The sequence below is a fragment of the Myxine glutinosa genome, chromosome 2, assembly GCF_964187855.1.
Source record: "Myxine glutinosa chromosome 2, kmMyxGlut1.1, whole genome shotgun sequence".
In the NCBI taxonomy this organism is placed as follows: domain Eukaryota; kingdom Metazoa; phylum Chordata; class Myxini; order Myxiniformes; family Myxinidae; genus Myxine; species Myxine glutinosa.
Genome location: NC_136262.1, coordinates 116,614,083 through 116,633,476, shown reverse-complemented (window position 1 = coordinate 116,633,476; position 19,394 = coordinate 116,614,083). Strand labels below are relative to the sequence as shown.

The 19,394-nt window shown below is 54.1% G+C and overlaps 1 protein-coding gene across 9 annotated transcripts in view; it reads right to left on the bottom strand.

Annotated features, from left to right (window-relative positions):
- The window catches only part of LOC144890645 (uncharacterized), a 17,508-nt gene extending 11,554 nt beyond the window's left edge, over nucleotides 1-5,954 (bottom strand). For 2 of the 9 annotated variants that reach the window (XM_078771519.1, XM_078771523.1), the window contains exon 1: nucleotides 5,808-5,954. In XM_078771519.1, coding sequence (XP_078627645.1) covers nucleotides 5,808-5,836 — 29 coding nt within the window. In that variant the 5' untranslated portion in view covers nucleotides 5,837-5,954. The remainder of the gene's footprint in view (nucleotides 1-5,807) is intronic. The other 7 variants (XM_078771528.1, XM_078771529.1, XM_078771520.1 and 4 more) reach the window with 6 other exon arrangements.
- Nucleotides 5,955-19,394: the final 13,440 nt, after the last annotated feature.

The window sequence follows — 19,394 nt, the reverse complement described above, 5'->3', positions numbered from 1 at the left end:
CCTGAATAATCCTGGTACAGTGGATGAATGGAATTAGCCTCGGTGGCAGTGACCTCGGTCACCGATGCCACCGTCGTGTGCGAGGGCCCGGCGGATGAGCTCCACTGATCTCCCTCCGACTTAACAGGAGGGTTGCCTCGGTAGGCCGGACTAGCGGGATTAGAGAAGCAGCGGTTTTCACCGTGCCCCACGCGTTTGCAGAAATCGCACCAGGGCCCTGCCCTGGTCTGCGGCTCGCGACCGCCACCAGTGGAGGGCATCGGAGAACCCCTCCCCTCGATCCAGCCGCCGGGCAGACGGGGGGCGGTCTTGATCGCAGACTCCTCCGTCTTACGACGCGACTGCGTGACTTGCAGCATTTTGCACGCCAAAACATGTTTATCAATAAGGTTGACGCAGTCTGCCAAGGAAACAGTGTCTTTGTCGACAAGAAACAATGCTAAGTCAGGCGGAAGCTGTTGATCGATACGGTAACGCACCAGGAGTTCCGCAACCGCTTGAGGTAACTCAACCTTGCTCCCCTTGAACCATCTCTGCAGCTGTTCCAACAAGGCCCGCGAATGTTCCTCATAGGTTTGACTGGACTCACGAGTCCAGCTGAAAAAATTTCTCCTATAAATACATGCGGACACCGCATAGGCGTTCAAAATCTCGGCCTTCAATGCCCTGTATTTGTTTGCGTCCTCGGTTGCCATCCTCGCATATACCTCCCTCGCCTTCTCAGATAGATGGCTCACAAGATGGCCGACCCACAAGCTCTCATCAATGCCACCGGCAGCCAACAACTTCTCCGCCATCTCCAGATACGCTTCTGGCTTCGTGTCTCCCGTCCAGTCCGGCAAACGAACATGAACAGTTTCCGGGACTCTTGCAGCAGACCCCTCTGCCCGCGGTCATTCAGTCAACATTCGCAACTCATGCTCTCTGACGTGTTCAGCTTCTGCTGCTGCCTCTGCTGCTGCCGCACGCTCTCTCTCTCTCTCACGCTCTCTCTCTGCTGCCGCATGCTCTCTCTCTGCTGCCGCAGCACGCTCTGCCTCTGCTGCTGCCGCACGCTCTCTCTCTCTCTCTCACGCTCTCTCTCTGCTGCCGCACGCTCTGCCTCTGCCCTGTCATTCTCCCTGTTATACATGTCAAGTTGTTGAACCGGAGTCAGCCCGGTCCAGAAGGGCGAACGCATGCATTTAGTCATGATGGAATCGCTTCCTAACATATCGGGTTTAGTGACTGGGTCAAGGCTGATTGCGTCGCTCGCATCGCCACCCACGCGACTGTCAACATGATCAGGTTGAACTCTCACTTCTCTGGTCGACATAGCTTGGCTACGAGTTATCATAAGACAAGGCACAAAACACAACGCTCAAACACAACGCTCTGTTGGGGAAATACGACACGAACTACACAATATCACCACCGCACATCAAATTGCCAATGAGAAAAATACCACGTACAAATACTCACGTTTTTTTTTTTTTTTTGTCGGTTGTTTGGAGGGATCCGAAGCTATTCACTTATTCGGCAGTGAAGCACCACCAAAGACAGCGTCCCACGGCGAGAAGGCTCCTCCAAGACGGCGCCCGCTGGCGAGAAGGCTCCTCCAAGACGGCGTCCGCTGGTGAGAAGGCTCCTCCAAGACGGCGTCCGCTGGTGAGCAGATGCAAAGAAGATGCAGATGCAGAATTCCCGTCTCAATTCGAATGTCTCTTACTTGAATGATCCTAGGACGAGCAACCCATTTGTCGCGATCCCGGCTGTGAAATGGTTCCCAGCACGGAATACGGACGTTAATGTCCGGGCTTCAAGTAGTCCACGGAGTGGACAGAGAGAACTCAATAAACACAATTGTGTTTTAATCGGCCTTCTAGGGGTAAGGCACGATGCTTTATTGGCTCGATCACAAAACCATGAAAGGTAACAAAATGGAATAAACTGCACAAAGCCTGCAGGAACTGTCGGCAACAGACGCTCCAAACAGGACGCAGGTAAGATCACTCGCGGCTCCAATCGACGATCTCCGGGACTCGGAGGGTAACAGGATGGAATTCACCGCACAAGGCCGGCAGGAACGGTCGGCCAGCAGCTCCAACACGAAGCAGGCAATCACTCGCGGTTCCAATCTACGAGATCCGGGAATCACTCGTTCTCTTCCGGAGTTACTCGCTCGTAAAATACCGAACTGTAATCGACCAGCCCAACTCGGCTGTCGTGAGGATTCAAGGAAAGCCCTTTTGAGATTTCCCACTCGGAGCCTTCGAGCCGCGTCCGTTGCACAAGATGGCGACCGCGCTCTCTCGACTCTCCACCAATCACGTGCCGAATCGCCTCCCCATCGCGTGAGGCTCCAAGGAGGCCACGTCACGCGGTGGGCGGGGCACCAAATCTGGGTGAGAACAGGTGGTTTCACCGGTGGTTTCTCACAATATATATATATATATATATATACATAGTAAGATGGGGTAAGGTATGGTAAGATATATATATAACCACGTGACCGGAACGGCAAGATAACCACGTGACCGGAACCCACCTGGTGGCGGGTGGCGTCAGCTCCAAAATAACCAAAATGCGAAAACAAAACAGCAGCGATATACGGCAGAGATGCTTGCACGGCAAGATAACCACGTGACCGGAACCCACCTGGTGGCGGGTGGCGTAAGCTCCAAAATAACCAAAATGCGAAAACAAAACAGCAGCGATATACGGCAGAGATGCTTGCACGGCAAGATAACCACGTGACCGGAACCCACCTGGTGGCGGGTGGCGTAAGCTCGTAACTCAGATCTCGGCTCGCATCTCAAAGCAATAAACCGCCCGAGCGACGGCTCGTATCTCGGAAAACTCGTAAACTCGCACATCATCCTCTTCTTCTTCTCAGTACTGCCCTTGCCTTGGCACTCAATTTCTTAGGACCCATGGTTAAAACTAAGAAATTTTCCAAAATAACCAAAATGCGAAAACAAAGCAGCAGTGATATACGGCAGAAATGCTTGCACGGCAAGATAACCACGTGACCGGAACCCACCTGGTGGCGGGTGGCGTCAGCTCCAAAATAACCAAAATGCAAAAACAAAACAGCAGCGATATACGGCAGAGATGCTTGCACGGCAAGATAACCACGTGACCGGAACCCACCTGGTGGCGGGTGGCGTAAGCTCCAAAATAACCAAAATGCGAAAACAAAACAGCAGCGATATACGGCAGAGATGCTTGCACGGCAAGATAACCACGTGACCGGAACCCACCTGGTGGCGGGTGGCGTAAGCTCGTAACTCAGATCTCGGCTCGCATCTCAAAGCAATAAACCGCCCGAGCGACGGCTCGTATCTCGGAAAACTCGTAAGTTGGTGCACTCGTAAGTCAAGGTTTCACTGTATATGTATGTATGTATGTATGTATGTATGTATGTATATGTATATATATATGTATATATATATATATATATATATATATATATACACATATATACACACATATATATATATATATATATACACACACAGAGTGAGAATAAGAGGCTTCGTTTATTTTAAGTACCTGTATCATGGTATTTTTACTATGGGCTTTTGCGAGTAATATTTATACACGTTTTCCTTGAATGCACTCCTCCCAGATGTAATAACTTAACATTTGGTGGTTATACCTGGGGTCTGCCCAAGAGGGTTTCAGGTTTGAAGAAATAGTAGCCATGTGCGTTCAGAGGGAGGTGGGGGGTGGGGAGGGAGGTGTTGAACTTCTTTGTAAATGTGGACTGCATCGTGCTGCCAGTGGCGATTGTGGTGGCAGGGGTTATTTATTTGTCGGCTGTGGAGATTATTGTCCCCCGTCGCACCGCGGAGCGAAAGGGGGACTATGGTTTTCCCCTCCGTCCGTGTGTCCATCCGTCCATCCGTGTGTGCGTGCGGGCGGGCGTGCGTGCGTGCGTACGTGCATGCGTAAAGGATGGACCGCATTCAATTTTGGTGTGCGGGTGCAACCCACGTCAAAATCCAGGATGGCCGCCGCCATGTATGTCTGACGCCATGTATGTCTGAACCTTGTGAGCGGAATATCTTGAAAAATAAGCGAAGTACCAACTTCTAATCTGGTGTGTGGGTGTATCTAAGCATAAGGAAGATCGCTATTGGAAATTTGGGTCGCCATGTCAAAATCCAAGATGGCAAAATCCAACATTCCAAAAACTGTTGATAGGATTGTGACCAAACTTGGCACAAATGATATTTGGTGTGTTGCAACTCGTTTGTTCACAGCATTAAGAGAATCGGGGTTGAAGGGGGTTTATGGGTGTAGGGGGGGGGGGGGAGGGGAGACGAAGGGGGTTCACTGGTGCGGGGGGGGGGGGGGGGGAGTCGAAAGGGGTTTACGGGTGCGGGGGGTCAAAATGTGCCCAGGCTTGACCCCCCAAAATAGATATTTGCTTTCTTCTCTGAAACTACACACACAATTTCGATGAAACTGGACCACAGTCTTCATCCCCCATCACGCACAAAAGTTTGTTCGCGTCTTTAAAAAAAAAAAAAAAAAAAAAAAATCTAACTCGAAGGATGTCTACCATGGGGGGGGGGGGGGGGATGGGGTAGGGAAACGGGGGTTGTCCCCCGAAATAGGTATTTGCTTTTTTCTCTGAAACTACACACACAATTCCGATGAAACTTAACCACAATGTTCCATCAATCACCTGCGATGTACCAACCAACGTTTGTTCATGGCATTGAATTTTTTTTGGGGGTCTAAGACAGTCTATGAGGGGTGTGGGGAAAAGGCATTTACAAATATTCCCTCCCCCCCCAAAAGGGGGGGGGGGTATATTGTGCCTGGCGGAGGTGTTCTGCAAAAATGTAAAAAAAAGGCATTTTCTTTCTTCTCAGAAACTACACACACAATTTGGATGATACTTGACCACAACCTTCATCACCTGTGGATGTGATGTTTGTGGATCATGACATTAGAAAAATCGGGGTCCAAGCAGGGGGTGGCGGTGTGGTGAGTTGGAGTGGGGGGGCGTTGCCCCCCAAAATTGTTTTTTATTTTTGTTTAAAGCGTTATGATAACGTTAGTATGATTCCACATGCTGCCCTGTCTCCTACTCCTAGTAAACATTACAAATGGTTTAAAACACCGTGATACTTTAAAAAATATCTCTAGTCTAGTCGGTGTAGTATACTGGCACTGCTTTATCGAACCAGGTGAGCCCCATGGGGGTATTCCTCCCACTTTGTCCTGTTCCATGTGTTACTAGATCCTTCAAAGTTCATGGAAATCTCCGGAAAGTGTTTTTGCTTCATATTTATAAACAAATTTATTCAATCACACCTAATTTAATAAATTTCCTACACCTTTTTTTACCCCCCCCCCCCCCCTCCCCGAGTAACGGCGTTAAATTCCGCAAAACAGGCAATACTACAATACATAGCGGAATATTGACAGTTTTGATTTGCTTTTTCATCTCATTAACCGTTTTCCTTCTACACGATGATATATGTATTCCTTGTGACGAGGAGCAGAGCCAGGCTGAGCCGTCCCGTGTGTTGCGATGTAAAAGTGCGCCCATAAACACCACATGCACACACATGAAAAGAAGCAAGTTAACGGTCTTAGCGAAACATGATTAACTTCGTGCAAAGATGAAAAACAAACGGCTCCTTCGGCCTGGGCATGCCGCGGCCTAGTCAAACTCGTCACAGCCTCTGAGCAGCGCGGGGATCGAAGCCTCAACAGATGGATCGAGCAAATGGCGCCATGGCGGACGGGTCCCTTCCCCAAACACGACGTATACGGACTGGAATCGCGGGCGCATCGCATCGCCTCACCCCTCAGCTTTAGAACTCCGCGTCCTCATGGTGTGTGTGATGGCGCGAAATGGCGCTCAAAAACCGTAAGCGTAATGGCGCCGAGAACGAAATCCCTTCGCGATGGAGACGAAAGGCAAGTTATTGTGTAAAGCTTAAAAGTGTCTCAAATTGATTATAACATACACTATACCACGTATCCTGCAGTTTGCAATGTTGATCTTCTTTAGTTGAAGAACACGTTAACTATAAAAAAAAAATGATGATGTATAGTGTTACGCCTATACACCGCCTATGGTTATAATCAAACGTCATGACGTCACGACGCTGATACGTACGCTATTTAACAAGGAATAATATAAAAACATCTGAAAATGTAAATCCCGTCAGCGTTCGCTTTGTGTTTGGACTTATTCCGTATCTTGAACATGACGAAAACAACTACAAACAAGGAACTTTAATGGAGGCGAAGGAGCCTATGACACACAAGGCCGAAACATTTTGGGCGAAATAACACGCAGTGTGAGACCGATCACGCCTGCGCCACACCTTCGAAGTCTAACACCAGACCAATTGGAACGGCACTCGGTGGTGACACTGATCTCTATACTAACTCACGGACGTATATAAAAAACCAGCTCATGGTCTCGTACACATTGGCTCGTAAAAGGTTTTTTATATACGTCCGTGTACTACTGGATTGGGGGCTGTGCACTATTTGTACAATCTAGAGTGAAGCCGCCGATGCGAAGCGGCGGCCATCTTGGGACCATCAAAAAGTTGATAAAACGCAACAGCAGTATATCAGGATCTAATTACGAATTTTACTTCATTTGTTCAGCTGAAGTGAAGGTATCTTCATTCTGTGGCGGGCACAGGGGACAATAATTCCGCGCACCAGTGGGTGGCGCGAGCTCATGGCCGCAAGTGAGCGCCGGTCGTTTCCCGACCTGTCAAAAGAACACGGCGGGCGGCACGTTTCAGCCTTGCGGCTGAACCTGGCATGGTAGTAGCACCAGGTTTGTGGCGGTGGCCGCTGCGGCGGCCGTGTCGGCGGTGGCGGCAGCGGTAGTGGGCGGGGCGTAGCAGCGGCCACGAGGGAAGCAGGGGGCGCTGGAGCCTCCGCACCGGGAGCCACTACGGCAGCACCGTACACCGACCACGTGGTCGCCGCCCTCGGGCCCGGCACTGCTGCCCGAGTCGTGTCCATCCTTCGGCGCCCGCCGGGCGACAACAAGTACGAGGCGCTCAAACGTCTCCTCCTCGCCACGTTCGGGCTCACGGAGATCGAACGGGCCGACCGCCTCCTGGACCTTCCCGCCCTCGGCGACACACGACCATCCGTCCGGATGGATTTCATGCTGTCGCTGCTTGGAGACCAGCGCCCGGATTTCTTGTTCCGTGCACTTTTCCTCCGCCAGCTACCTGCACAGGTGCGCCTCGCGCTGGCCGGTTCCAAACTAACGAAACCCCGCGCCCTGGCTTGAGAGGCCGACAAGTATTTTGCGGCCTACGACACGCGGTCGGTGTACTGTGCTGCCGTAGTGGCTCCCGGTGCGGAGGCTCCAGCGCCCCCTGCTTCCCTCGTGGCCGCTGCTACGCCCCGCCCACTACCGCCACCGCCACCGCCGCCGACACGGCCGCCGCGGGGGCCACCGCCACAAACCTGGTGCTACTACCATGCCAGGTTCGGCCGCAAGGCTAAAACGTGCCGCCCGCCGTGTTCTTTTGACAGGTCGGGAAACGACCGGCGCTCACTTGCGGCCATGAGCGTCAGCCATTCCGGCAGCCTCCTGTTCATCACGGACACCTTGGCCGGGCGCCGTTTTCTTTGCGACGCAGGAGCGCAGGTAAGCGTCCTCCCCGCCTCCACATCTGACAAGCAAGCCGCGGGCCGAGGCCTCGCTTTGCTTGCCGCCAACGGTACACCCATCCGCACATTCGGGAAGCGTTGCCTCTCACTGCGGTTCGGAGGGCAGCGTTTTCAATGGTCGTTCGTGACCGCCAGCGTGCCAATGGCCCTGCTGGGTGCGGACTTCCTATGTGCGCATGGGCTGTTGGTCAACGTGAAGCGCAGACGTCTCGTCCAGGCCGAAACCTTCAGCTCGCTCGCTTGTTCGTTGAGCGGCTCACTGAGCGGCTTGCCAAGCGGCTTGCTGGAAGGTTCCGTCCCGGCGAGTTTAGTTTGCACGCTTCCGGCAGCGGACGACTTTACCCGCCTCCTAGCCAGTTTCCCGGCCCTCACGCGGCCCACCTTCTCAACGGTGGCCGTTAAACACGGGATGGAGCACCATATACCCACGGTCGGGCCGCAGGTCTACGCCCGGGCACGCCGACTCGAACCCACGAAGCTCGCCGTGGCGAAAGCGGCGTTCGCCACGCTGGAGCGGCTGGGGATCGTACGGCGCTCCAACAGCGCTTGGGCTTCTCCTCTGCACATTGTGCCGAAGCCCGGCGGGGGATGGTGGCCGTGCGGGGACTACCGCCGGCTCAATGATGCCACCACCCCCGACCGCTACCCGGTCCTGCATATCCAGGACTTTTCCGCCCGGTTGGCAAACACGACCGTGTTTTCCAAGGTGGACCTCATCCGGGGCTACCTCCAGGTCCCCGTACAACCAGGCGATGTCCCGAAAACGGCCGTCATCACCCCTTTCGGCCTCTTCGAGTTCCTGCGAATGCCTTTCGGGTTGAAGAATGCGGCCCAGGCGTTCCAACGGCTTATGGACAGCGTCTTGCGCGACTTACCTTTCCTCTTTGTCTACCAGGACGACATCCTAGTCGCGAGCGCATCCTGGGAGGAGCACCTGCTCCACCTCCGCACGTTTTTCGAACGCCTGGGCCAGCATGGCCTAATCATCAACCCTGCCAAGTGCCGTTTCGGCGTCGCCACCATCGACTTATTGGGGCACCGCATCACCAGGCACGGGGCCGTCCCTTTACCGGCCAAGGTGGAGGCGGTCAGGGATTTCCTGCGACCCCGCACGATCAAGGAGCTCCAGGAGTTCCTGGGCATGGTAAATTTTTACCACCGCTTCGTGCCCCACGTCGCCCAGCTCCTCCGCCCCCTGCACGAGGCCCTCCGGGGCAAGCCGGACAAAGGTGACGCCTGGTCGGAGCCGATGGCCGCGGCGTTTGCGGGCGCAAAGCTGGCCCTGGCCAACGCCACCGTGCTGGCGCACCCGGCGCCCGATGCGCCGATCGCCCTCACCACCGACGCGTGGGACTACGCGGTGGGTGCGGTGCACGAGCAGTGGGTGCGTGGTGCTAGGCAACCGCTGGCGTTTTTTAGCCGGCAGCTTCGCCTGCACGAACGCCGCTACAGCACCTTCGACCGCGAGCTGCTCGGGCTCCACCTGGCGGTCCGACACTTCCGCCATCTGCTGGAGGGCCGCCCGTTCACGGCTTTCGTCGACCACAAGCCCCTTGTGTTCGCGATGGCCAATGTCGCCGAGCCATGGTCGGCACGGCAGCAGCGTCACCTCTCTGCCGTGTCCGAGTACACGACGGACATCCGTCACGTCGCGGGTAAGGACGAGCCGGTGGCGGATTGCCTTTCCCGGTCCGTCGCGCAAGCGGTCCACCTCGGGATCGACTATGCCCGGATGTCGGCGGACCAGACCGCCGACCCCGACGTCCAGGCCTTGCGGACCGCCGTCACGGGCCTCCGCGTCACCGAGGTGCCGTTCGACGTCGCGGGCACTGCCCTCTTGTGCGACGTCTCCCTCAGCCGGCCTCGCCCCATCGTGCCCGCTGGCTGGCAGCGCCCGGTTTTTGACGCCATCCACGGCCTGTCCCACCCGGGCACGAAGGCCTCCCAGAAGCTCGTCGCGGCGAAGTTCGTCTGGCATGGCCTCAGGAAGAACGTCCGCGACTGGGCCAGGACGTGCCTCGCGTGCCAGCGCGCGAAAGTCCACCGCCACACCCAAGCCCCGTTGGCCCCGTTTACGGTGCCCGAGCGTTGGTTCGACCACGTCCACGTCGACTTGGTGGGACCTCTACCCCCCTCGCAGGGTTTCACCCCCCTCCTCACCATGGTGGACCACACCACCCGGTGGCCGGAGGCCGTGCCATTGGCGGCGACGTTGCGCAAGTCTTCTTCGCCACGTAGGTTGCTCGGTCCGGCGCCCCCTCGGACATCTCATCCGACCGCGGCCCCCAGTTCACCTCGGAGCTTTGGGGAGCAGTGGCGCAAGGGCTCGGTGTCAAGCTGCACCGCAACATGGCTTACCACCCCCAGGCCAACGGCCTGTGCGAGCGCTTCCATCGCTCAATGAAGGCCTCGCTCCGGGCCAGCCTCCGCTACGGCAGCTGGGCCGACAGGCTTCCCTGGGTCCTGCTGGGCCTCAGGACAGCGCCCAAGGACGACCTGTGCGCGTCCTCGGCGGAGCTGGTCTTCGGGCAACCACTGCGGGTACCGGGCGAATTTATCCCCGACTCCATGGCCCCTTGGTCCGCAGCGCAACAGCGCTCCACCCTTCAGGAGACTGCCAGGAGGTTCGCCCCGGTGCCGACGGCACACCACGGTTGCCCATCCTCCCACGTCGCCCCGGAGCTTCGCACAGCGGAGTACGTTTTTGTCAGGCACGACGCCCACCGGGCGCCGCTGCGGCCCCCGTACGACGGGCCCTTCCGTGTGCTGGAGACCGGGGACAAGCATTTCACTGTGGACATCTGCGGTACTCCAGATCGTATCTCCGTGGACCGCCTCAAGCCGGCCCACCTCAATCTGGACAACCCCCTGCAAGCAGCTCTGCCTCCGCGTCGAGGCCGCCCCCCGGCGGGCAAACCCCCGGCACCCCCCAGCCCCGCCGTCCCGCTACCCCCCAGCCCTGCACGCATCGCCAGAGGGCGTTTCGGCCGGGTCATCCGGCTTCCCTGCAAGCTCACCCTTCAGGTGCGCGGGAATTCTGGGGGGCGCATGTGGCGGACACAATGTCAGTGGGCAATAATTTCCGCGCACCAGTGGGTGGCGCGAGTGTCTGGGCGTGGAAGCGCAGCTCGGGCCACGCCCGGAGCAAAGGCGCCACGAGGCGCAGGGTGGAACTGAGATACATGCCCCGCCTTTCGGCCGACCGGCCACGCCCGGGGGCAAGGCGTGACCTCGGGACATATATGCGGGCTTGAAAGTCAAGCCCGCCCAGTGCTTACGTGCGAGCTGTTAATAAAGTGTTTCAGTTTGTACAACGCGTTGTGGCCTACCTTCTTGGCAAACGAATCGTGTGTGCACAGCACCACACTGGTGACCCCGACTGGTTCAGCCGTAGCTGACCCCTGAACGCGCCATGGCTACCAACGCTGTCGCCATCAAACTCCTGGAGTTCTGGGAAGCGCAAGCCGACGTTTGGTTTGTGCAGGCCGAAGCTCAATTCCAGCTCCGGGGCATCACGGCGGATGACACCATATACTACCACGTGGTCGCCGCCCTTGGGCCCGGCACTGCCGCCCGCGTCGTGTCCATCCTTCGGCGCCCGCCGGGCGCCCACAAGTACGCGGCGCTCAAACGTCTTCTCCTCGACACGTTCGGGCTCACGGAGGCCGAACGCGCCGACCGCCTCCTGGACCTTCCCGCCCTCGGCGACACACGACCGTCCGTTCGGATGGATTTTATGTTGTCCCTTCTTGGAGACCAGCGCCTGGATTTCCTGTTCTGAGCGCTTTTCCTCCGCCAGCTACCTGTGCAGGTGCGGCTCGCGCTGGCCGGTTCGAACTTAACGGAACCCCGCGCCCTGGCCGGAGAGGCGGACAAATTTTTCGCGACCTGCGACACGCGGTCGGTGTATGGTGCTGCCGTAGTGAATCCCTATGCGGAGGCGACAGCGCCCCCTGCTTCCCTCGTGGCCGCTGCTACGCCCCGCCCACTACCGCCGCCGCCACCACCACCACCGCCGGCACGGCCGACGTGGCAGCCACCACCGCAAACCTGGTGCTACTATCATGCCAGGTTCGGCCGCAAGGCTAGAGCGTGCCGCCCGCCGTGTTCTTTCGACGGGTCGGGAAACGACCGGGCCGGCGCTCACTTGCGGCCATGAGCGTCGGCCATTCCGGTAGCCTCCTGTTCATCACAGACACCTCGTCTGGTCGTCGTTTTCTGTGCGACACGGGAGCGCAGGTAAGCGTCCTCCCTGCCTCCGCGTCCGACAAGCAAGCCGCGGGCCGGGGCCCCGCCTTGCTCGCTGCCAACGGAACACCCATCCGCACATTCGGGAAGCGTTGCCTCTCCCTGCGTTTCGGAGGGTAGCGCTTCAAATGGTCTTTCGTCACCGCCAGCGTGCCAATGGCCCTGCTCGGTGCGGACTTCCTTTGTGCGAATGGGCTGTTGGTGGACGTTAAGCGTCGACGCCTCGTCCAGGCCGAAACCTTCAGCTCGCTCGCTTGTTCGCTGAGCGGCTCGTTGAGCTGGAAGGCATGCCCCCCGCCTATCGATCGATCGGCCACGCCTGGGGACTAGGCGTGGCCCCGGCACATATATGCGGGCTCCAAGCTCGAGCCCGCCCAGTGCTTACGTGCGAGCTGTTAATAAAGTGTTTCAGTTTGTACAACGCGTTGTGGCCTACCTTCTTGGCAAACGAATTGTGTGTGCACGGCACCACACACATTTGTAAATGTTTTCCATGGATGAAAATCTTTCTTCAATATTAAATGCTTTTAATTCCTTTCATTCACTTGCACATATTTGCCTTGAATGTACTTGTTGCATTTATTTATGTCAATGTTTGAAATAATGAAGTAGTTGTCGTATATGTATATCGTCATTGTTATTTGGATGACAGTGATTGATATATTAAATCTTCCCAACCCTTGTAAAATAAATCTGGATTAAAATAAGTAATATCTGATGTTGATTTACATGATTGTTTTTATCTCAATGGTATTTATGCAGTATCTTATTATAATTCACCAAATGTCTGTCTGTCCGTTCGAAGGTACCGTAAAAACTGTTGAACCGATCGCAAAGATATTTTGGGTGGATAATCCTGGGATCCCCAGGAGTAAAATAGGCTATTTAGTTTTCCCAATTTCAGCTTTAGTCTCCAGCATTCTCAGGATTGGACTCCCGCATAACATTCGCGTTTGCATGACGTCCATTGTGATGTCTTCTTACGTCGAGCAACGGTACCCGCCCTATGGGCGGGGCTTCAATTGGGAGGCCCAAATGAAAAGGCTAAATATCAGAAATTGAAGGCTTTTTTTCTTTTAAACGATTTATATAAAAATCCGTTAAATCTCGATCGGTGCAGCCGTTTGTGCGGCACCCGGGAAAATAACGTCATGCGGGAGCAAGTATCAGCAGGATGTGGCAGTGTGGGAGTCCACATTTGCACCGATCGCTGCACTGTGTGCCGCACAAACGGCTGCACCAAACGCTGCACCGTATGCCGCACAAGCGGCTGCACCGATCGCTGCACGGCTGCATCGATCGGATGTGGCATGAAGGAGGATCTGCACTTCCGCATGAAGGAGGATCAGATCTAACAGATCGCTGTCTCCATCGATCTTGCCAAGGCCGTAACACCTATCGGCTCAAAATCCTTTTAACTGTTGATTTGGTACAGTTACACGTATCGGGAATTTGGTACACGTATCGGGAGTACATGCGACATAGCGATTGTGAACACGATTATCGATCACGATTCACGATCACGATCATAGTGTATCGATCACGATTTGAAACACGATGGTGTGGCGGTTACCTTATGTGCAGGTAACCGCATGTGGCGGTTACCTTATGTGATTACCTTATTTGGTGCATAATACACGTGCACGGGCCTGTTGGACTTGTGGTTGTGCGGACGTGACGCACGCGTGGTTGTGCGGACGTGACGCACGCGCGGTTGCCGGAGCCACGCCCTCCGAAGAGGGCTTTTGGCTTTATATAAGCATGCTGACTTCCGTTCGAGTTTAGTGTGCTGGATCTTGCTGTTACAATAAATCATCTTCGAACCCTACGAATGGGCTCGTTCTCTCGCCTTCCGCGACCCCTAAAATGGTATAATATTTACCGATATGAACAGTGATGTGGCTTGTATTGAAATTCTAAAGATACTGTTTAGATTTTGATGATTTGCGTGTGATATTCAACGGATGTTTATATGAATCGTTTAAAATAAAAAAAAGCCTTTAATCTCTGATATTTTGCCATCGCCATATGCAGAATCGCCACGGACCCACAATCGATGTTTCTCTACGTGAACGTACCCGTTTGTTTGTGTACGGGTACGTTTTTCATGGAAGTCCTTCACGAACTTGCTGTCCATGTCTGACGTGCGACTGAAGGTGCAACAGGAATGTGGAATTTATTGGTTTCATGCTTTAGCATTCGCCGTATCTGCATTGCCTGTTTGCTTCTGGCCTCCCACCCGTGCGTAGCACGGGTATTTCTCTAGTATTTTTAAAATGAAATAGTATAACAAAGATGATATTGTTGTGGATATGAGGACTGTATATTTTTTTGATTGTGTGAATTATTATTATTGGTTATTCTGCGCCTCCTGCCTCCGGAGCTGTGTAAAGGTCAAAGGGCATCCCATAATTAGTCCATAAAGCATCCACACCACAGCCAATCATAGAATACCCCTGTTCAATAGTTATATCTTTACACAACTCAGCTCTGCTTCTTGGACCCTCTCTCTTCTCAACGGCTTGGGCTCCCTTTTCTCTGCCGGTAAAAGCTCATCTCTCAAAGCTTGTCTCAGCTTCTCTTTTGGGAGCGTCGCGCTGCGGATTTTAGCTGCGGTCACGCCTGCTCATTCCCTCCTCTCAGCGCCTCTCTTTAAAAGCGCAGCCTCTTCTCATCTCAATGCTCAGTACTCATCTCTTTCTTCTTCAAAGCTCGACTGCCTGGGGAGCGTCGCGCTGCGGGTTATATAGGCCCCGCCCCTCCACCTTTGCGAACCTCCCCGATAGCTCTTCCTCCGCCCTCCCTAGCCAAACCCCTGGCTCATGGTTGGTCGAGTGGGGCTGGCTCACTCCTCCCCTCTATGACGAGGTGGAGACACGCCTTTCTTCTCCGACCCTGCCTCGTGGTCAATGGCGGTAATTGGAGCGGAGGTAATTGCCAATCGACGAAAAGGGGGAATGGAGGTTTTGGGAATGGGAATGAAGGGAATCTATCTCTTTCACTGGTGCAATGGAGTATTTCAATTAATGGGAGACACAGCCTTACCCTAAAACACAGAATAGGTTTTGGTCGTCAGTGGTTGCGTTGTGGTGGTCAGTGGTTGCGTTAGTTGCGTTGAGTTGTCGGTGGTGAGGAGTGATTGGACCAAGAGAACATAGAGAACATCCAAGGAGAGGACATCCCAGAAAGCACAAAGCCTGCTGTAATCCTGGAAAAGCACGCGACGTCCACAGCAGCAGCAGCAGCGGCGGCCACAGCAGCAACCACACTCAACAGCCGCTTGGGGCCTGGACGGCGGTTTTGAGCAGGGCCGCGAAGGAACGGCGGCTGCTAAACGCGCCGATCGTGCTGCACAATACAACTCCACGCCATCCTCTCCTTCCAGCCAATTCCTGTCATCATTCCCTGTGTGAGTCTGTCTTTTGTTTGTTCTGTCCCTGGGTTAATTAAGACTGTAGATAAGCTAGCGTTGCACTGTGTATCTAATCTCGTCTGTAAATAAACGTGACTGCTTTCTTTTTGCTTGTGTGTATAATAAATCCAATTACTCTTCTGTCCGTCTTCTCGTCTTATTCCTTTTCCTCTTTGCATTCGGTCGTTTTAGAGTTTTCCAGATTGGGCAGCTGCGGTGCGATACGGCCAAAGTTGGGGGTGAATCGGGTGAGTTGGGGAAGAATCGGGGGAACTGTTAGGTCGCGGTCATACCAACCGCTCGGTCAAAAAAAACAAACATCTTAACCGCGACAGTAACAATTGGTGTCAGAAGTGTCGGATTCGGACCTGAAGCGTTTAACGCGCTCAAAATTACAAAGTAGCCGAAATTTGCTTTTGTTTTACAAAAACCCGAATTTTGGAAATCGCGCCATGGCTGGTCAAGGCGATCGGATGCCGGTGGGTGAGCTAGAGGAGGGGTTAGGAGTAACCCAGGATCAAATGGAGGGGAGCAATGAGGAGGCGGTTGAGGGAGTATCAGACGCACAAAATGGCGCTCTCGCGCACGTGGTATCAGACGCACAAAGTGGCAGCTCGCACAAGCGCGGGGTAGCCGCGCCCGCTGCGTAAATAGCGGGAATTGATGTGCGGGACCTCATGGCGCAGATGAATGCAGCCATACTAATGGCAAATATGGGGCTAGAAGCAAAAATGGATGCTTGGGTGAGCGAATGGGACAAATGGGGAACCGGATGGATGCTCAGAGTGAGCAAATGAGGGCTCAGAGTGAGCAATTGGGGGTAATGAGGGACGAAGCGAGGGGTACTGGTGAGGGGTTAGACAAGAAATTTGGGAAGTTAGACAATAATTTTGAGGGGTTAGACAAGAAATTTGGGAAGTTAGACAATAATTTTGAGGGGTTAGACAAGAAATTTGGGAAGTTAGACAATAATTTTGAGGGGTTAGACAACGGGATAAAAGAGGTGAAAAATGGGTTAATGGGGTTAGAAAATAGGATGGAAGACAAATTGCGGGAAATAGGGGAACAATCTGCCAGGGAAATCAAACGAATGGGGAACCAGATAGAGGAGGTGCAAATCGGGTTAGAAAGTAAACTGGATGCTCAGAGGGATGAATTGGGACAGATGAGAGTGGCATCTACAAAAGAGAGGGAGGAGATGAAAGAGGAGATACGACGAGGTGTAAGTGAGGAGGTCTCGGGGGTACGCGAGGAGGTAAAGCGAGGCGAAAAGCGTATAGAGAAAGAGGTGAGGAATAATACGGCGAGGTTACAAGGGGGAATAGAAGATCTGACGGAGGAGGTGGAACAGCTGACGGAGGGACAGACTGAGTTAGTGGAGCAGGTTCAAAAGAACACTGCGGTACTAGGAGGGTTAAAGGCGACACAAAAAGAAATTAAAAATGACTTGATAGCGACACAGAGGCAATGTCAGATGGTACGTGAGGGGCTGACAATGAGGTTGGACGAGGTGACAGAGGTAATGGAGACAAAGGACCGGCAGGTGAGGATGCACATAGAGACGGTCACGGTAGCCTTAGAGGACGAACTTGAGGAGACGCAGCGGGAAATAAAAGAAGTGAAGCAAAAATTAGAGGAAGTGGAAGAAGAGGTGAGTGAAATTAAGAAGGGACGGACAGAAACTAAGAGGGAGATAAAGGAGGAAGTAATGGAATATGTACGAGGTCGGTGCTCAACTCATGATGTGCTGCTCACTAACCAAATAAAGAGTTTGCATGTGGCAAAAGAGGTGCGGAGACGAGGTGCCAAGGTGAGTGGCGAAATATTCGGCAATGTATATGATGTGAGGAAAGCTTCAGTCGGCTTGGGGATTGGTTTGGATTCGGGTGTTCGTGAGAGGCCGTTGGTGAAGTGTGCGACAGGTCTGGTGTGCGAAAAAAGAGGTGTGTGAGAATGTCCGACCATGGGGTGTGTGAGGAAAAAGTGCGCGCCGACCAGTGAGTGTGCTGTCGAGAGTGAGTCGGTCGTAGCGCGTGTGCGAGGGGGTACATGGAAGCGCGGTGTGGTAAGTGTTACGGAGGAAGTAACGAAAGAGTGTGCGCAAGAGGATGCGCGAGAAAGGTGTGTAACGCACAGGTGCATGGGGAAAGAGTGCGCTGTCAAGAGTAAGGGGGAATGCACGCCTGTGGTGAGTGTTACAGAGGATGTAACGAGAAAGTGTACGCCTGTGGTGAGTGTTACAGAGGATGTAACGGGAGAGTGTGCGCAAGAGTGTGCGCGAGAAAGGTGTGTAACGGACGGGTGCATGAGGAAAGAGTGTGCTGTCGAGAGTAAGGGTGAGTGCGCTGTCAAGAATGGAGGTGAGAGTAGTGAGAGTGACACGGAGCGTGAGTTGGTTGTGACAGGTGAGCGAGGATATACACCTGGAATGGAAGGATGCACACCTGGAATGGTAGAGCGTGTGTGGGAATGCACACTTGAGTTGGTCGTGAGGCACGTGGTTGGGTGTGCGAGTGAAAGCACACCTGTGATTGTCACAGAGGAGGTGACCGAGGAAGGGGCGCGAAGAGGTGTGTTGGTGAAGTGTGCGAACAACGAATGTGTGCCAAGGTGTTCGGTGGTCAGGTGTGTGACCAGGTCTGTGAGCGGAATGAGTGTACCGAGGTGTGTAAGGAAAGGTACGAGCATGGGAACAGCTGGAGGTATGAGCAAGAAAGGGGTAGCGTATGCGTGTAAGCATGCAGGTGAGGCATCGACGGTAACCGGGTTAGCGGTTAGAGCGACTTTTAGCCGAATCGGGCCCTCGGTGCGTGCCGGGCTTTGCGTGCCGCGAGAACCAGCGGGGATCCGAGCCACGGCGGGTTCGAAAGGACCGCCGTACGCGATCCATGCTGGGCCTCGCTTGGAACGGCCGCGTCCGTGCTCAACTAGGCGGAGCGGGCAGCTCGATAGGAAGGGTCGTCATGGCGACCACTTTTTGTTGAGACGTGCCGGCAGGTCGAGATCGGGACATTGGACGGCTCGGTGCCGAGATGGTGCGTGGGATCTCGGCACGGGTAAGCCCCCGTCCCTGCCCCGAATGCGGGACGTATCCAGCCGCTGGCACAAAACAACCCGCATTCATTGCTCGGCTGTACGAAGCCGAGCTTTAGAGGGGAATTGGCGCACCGAGAGGATCTAATAAGGAGACGGGTGATGAGGATAGTGTTTTGGACCCAAAATTAGAAAAAGGCAAAATTTGATGATTGGTACGGTGATTAGCGGTAAATGGCAAATTTTTGATTTGTTGGATTTGGACGAGCGAAATTGATAGGACCTCCCCGATGTGGTGGGATGGCAAATCCACCATCCCTCACAGCGGGGGGGGGGCAAAGGAGCACTAGGTTTATGGGGTTTATGGCAGTGAAAACTAGCCCGGGTGGGTTAGGATATTGTGTGTAGGGACCTAGAAGATGACATTAGGTAACGTTAAGGTTAGTTAGTGACAATGACACCTGTAGTGGGGACGCAGGTAGATTAGTGTGGATGATAATGACGTGGGAGCGCAATAGTTTAAAGGGACGACTGGGAAGCGCAAGTTTCAGAGGGGAGTAGTTAGATGAGATGATGCCGTGTGTTTGAGGATTGAACAGGTGTGATTGCACAGGTGTGCAACTGAACAGGTGTATGGAGCAGTGTATGAGGGAGTAGTGGTGATTGCGTGTTGTGTTGACCAAATGGTCCAGGAAGAGGAAGAGGGTGCAGGTGGCACCAGGGGTGAGTGCACAGGTGTGCACCAACAGGTGTATGGAATAAATGGTATGGAGTATTGGAATGGATGGTCGTGGAGTGAGTATGATGGAAATTGTGGATTGGAGCGGATGGTGCGGAGGTGTGAATGGGGGAAGAGTGGACCCCCATCACGGATACCCGGGGCGGGTAGTGTAAGTGTTAGGTAGAGGGTACAGGTAAATTGTGGTTGGATATTGGCATCTGTGGTGCGAAGTGAAAGAATGGTATTTGGATGGGTGCATTAGTGTTGTGGAAATGGCTGGGCGTGTAGCCTGTTAGTGTGTGTAGTTGGTTTGGGCACTCC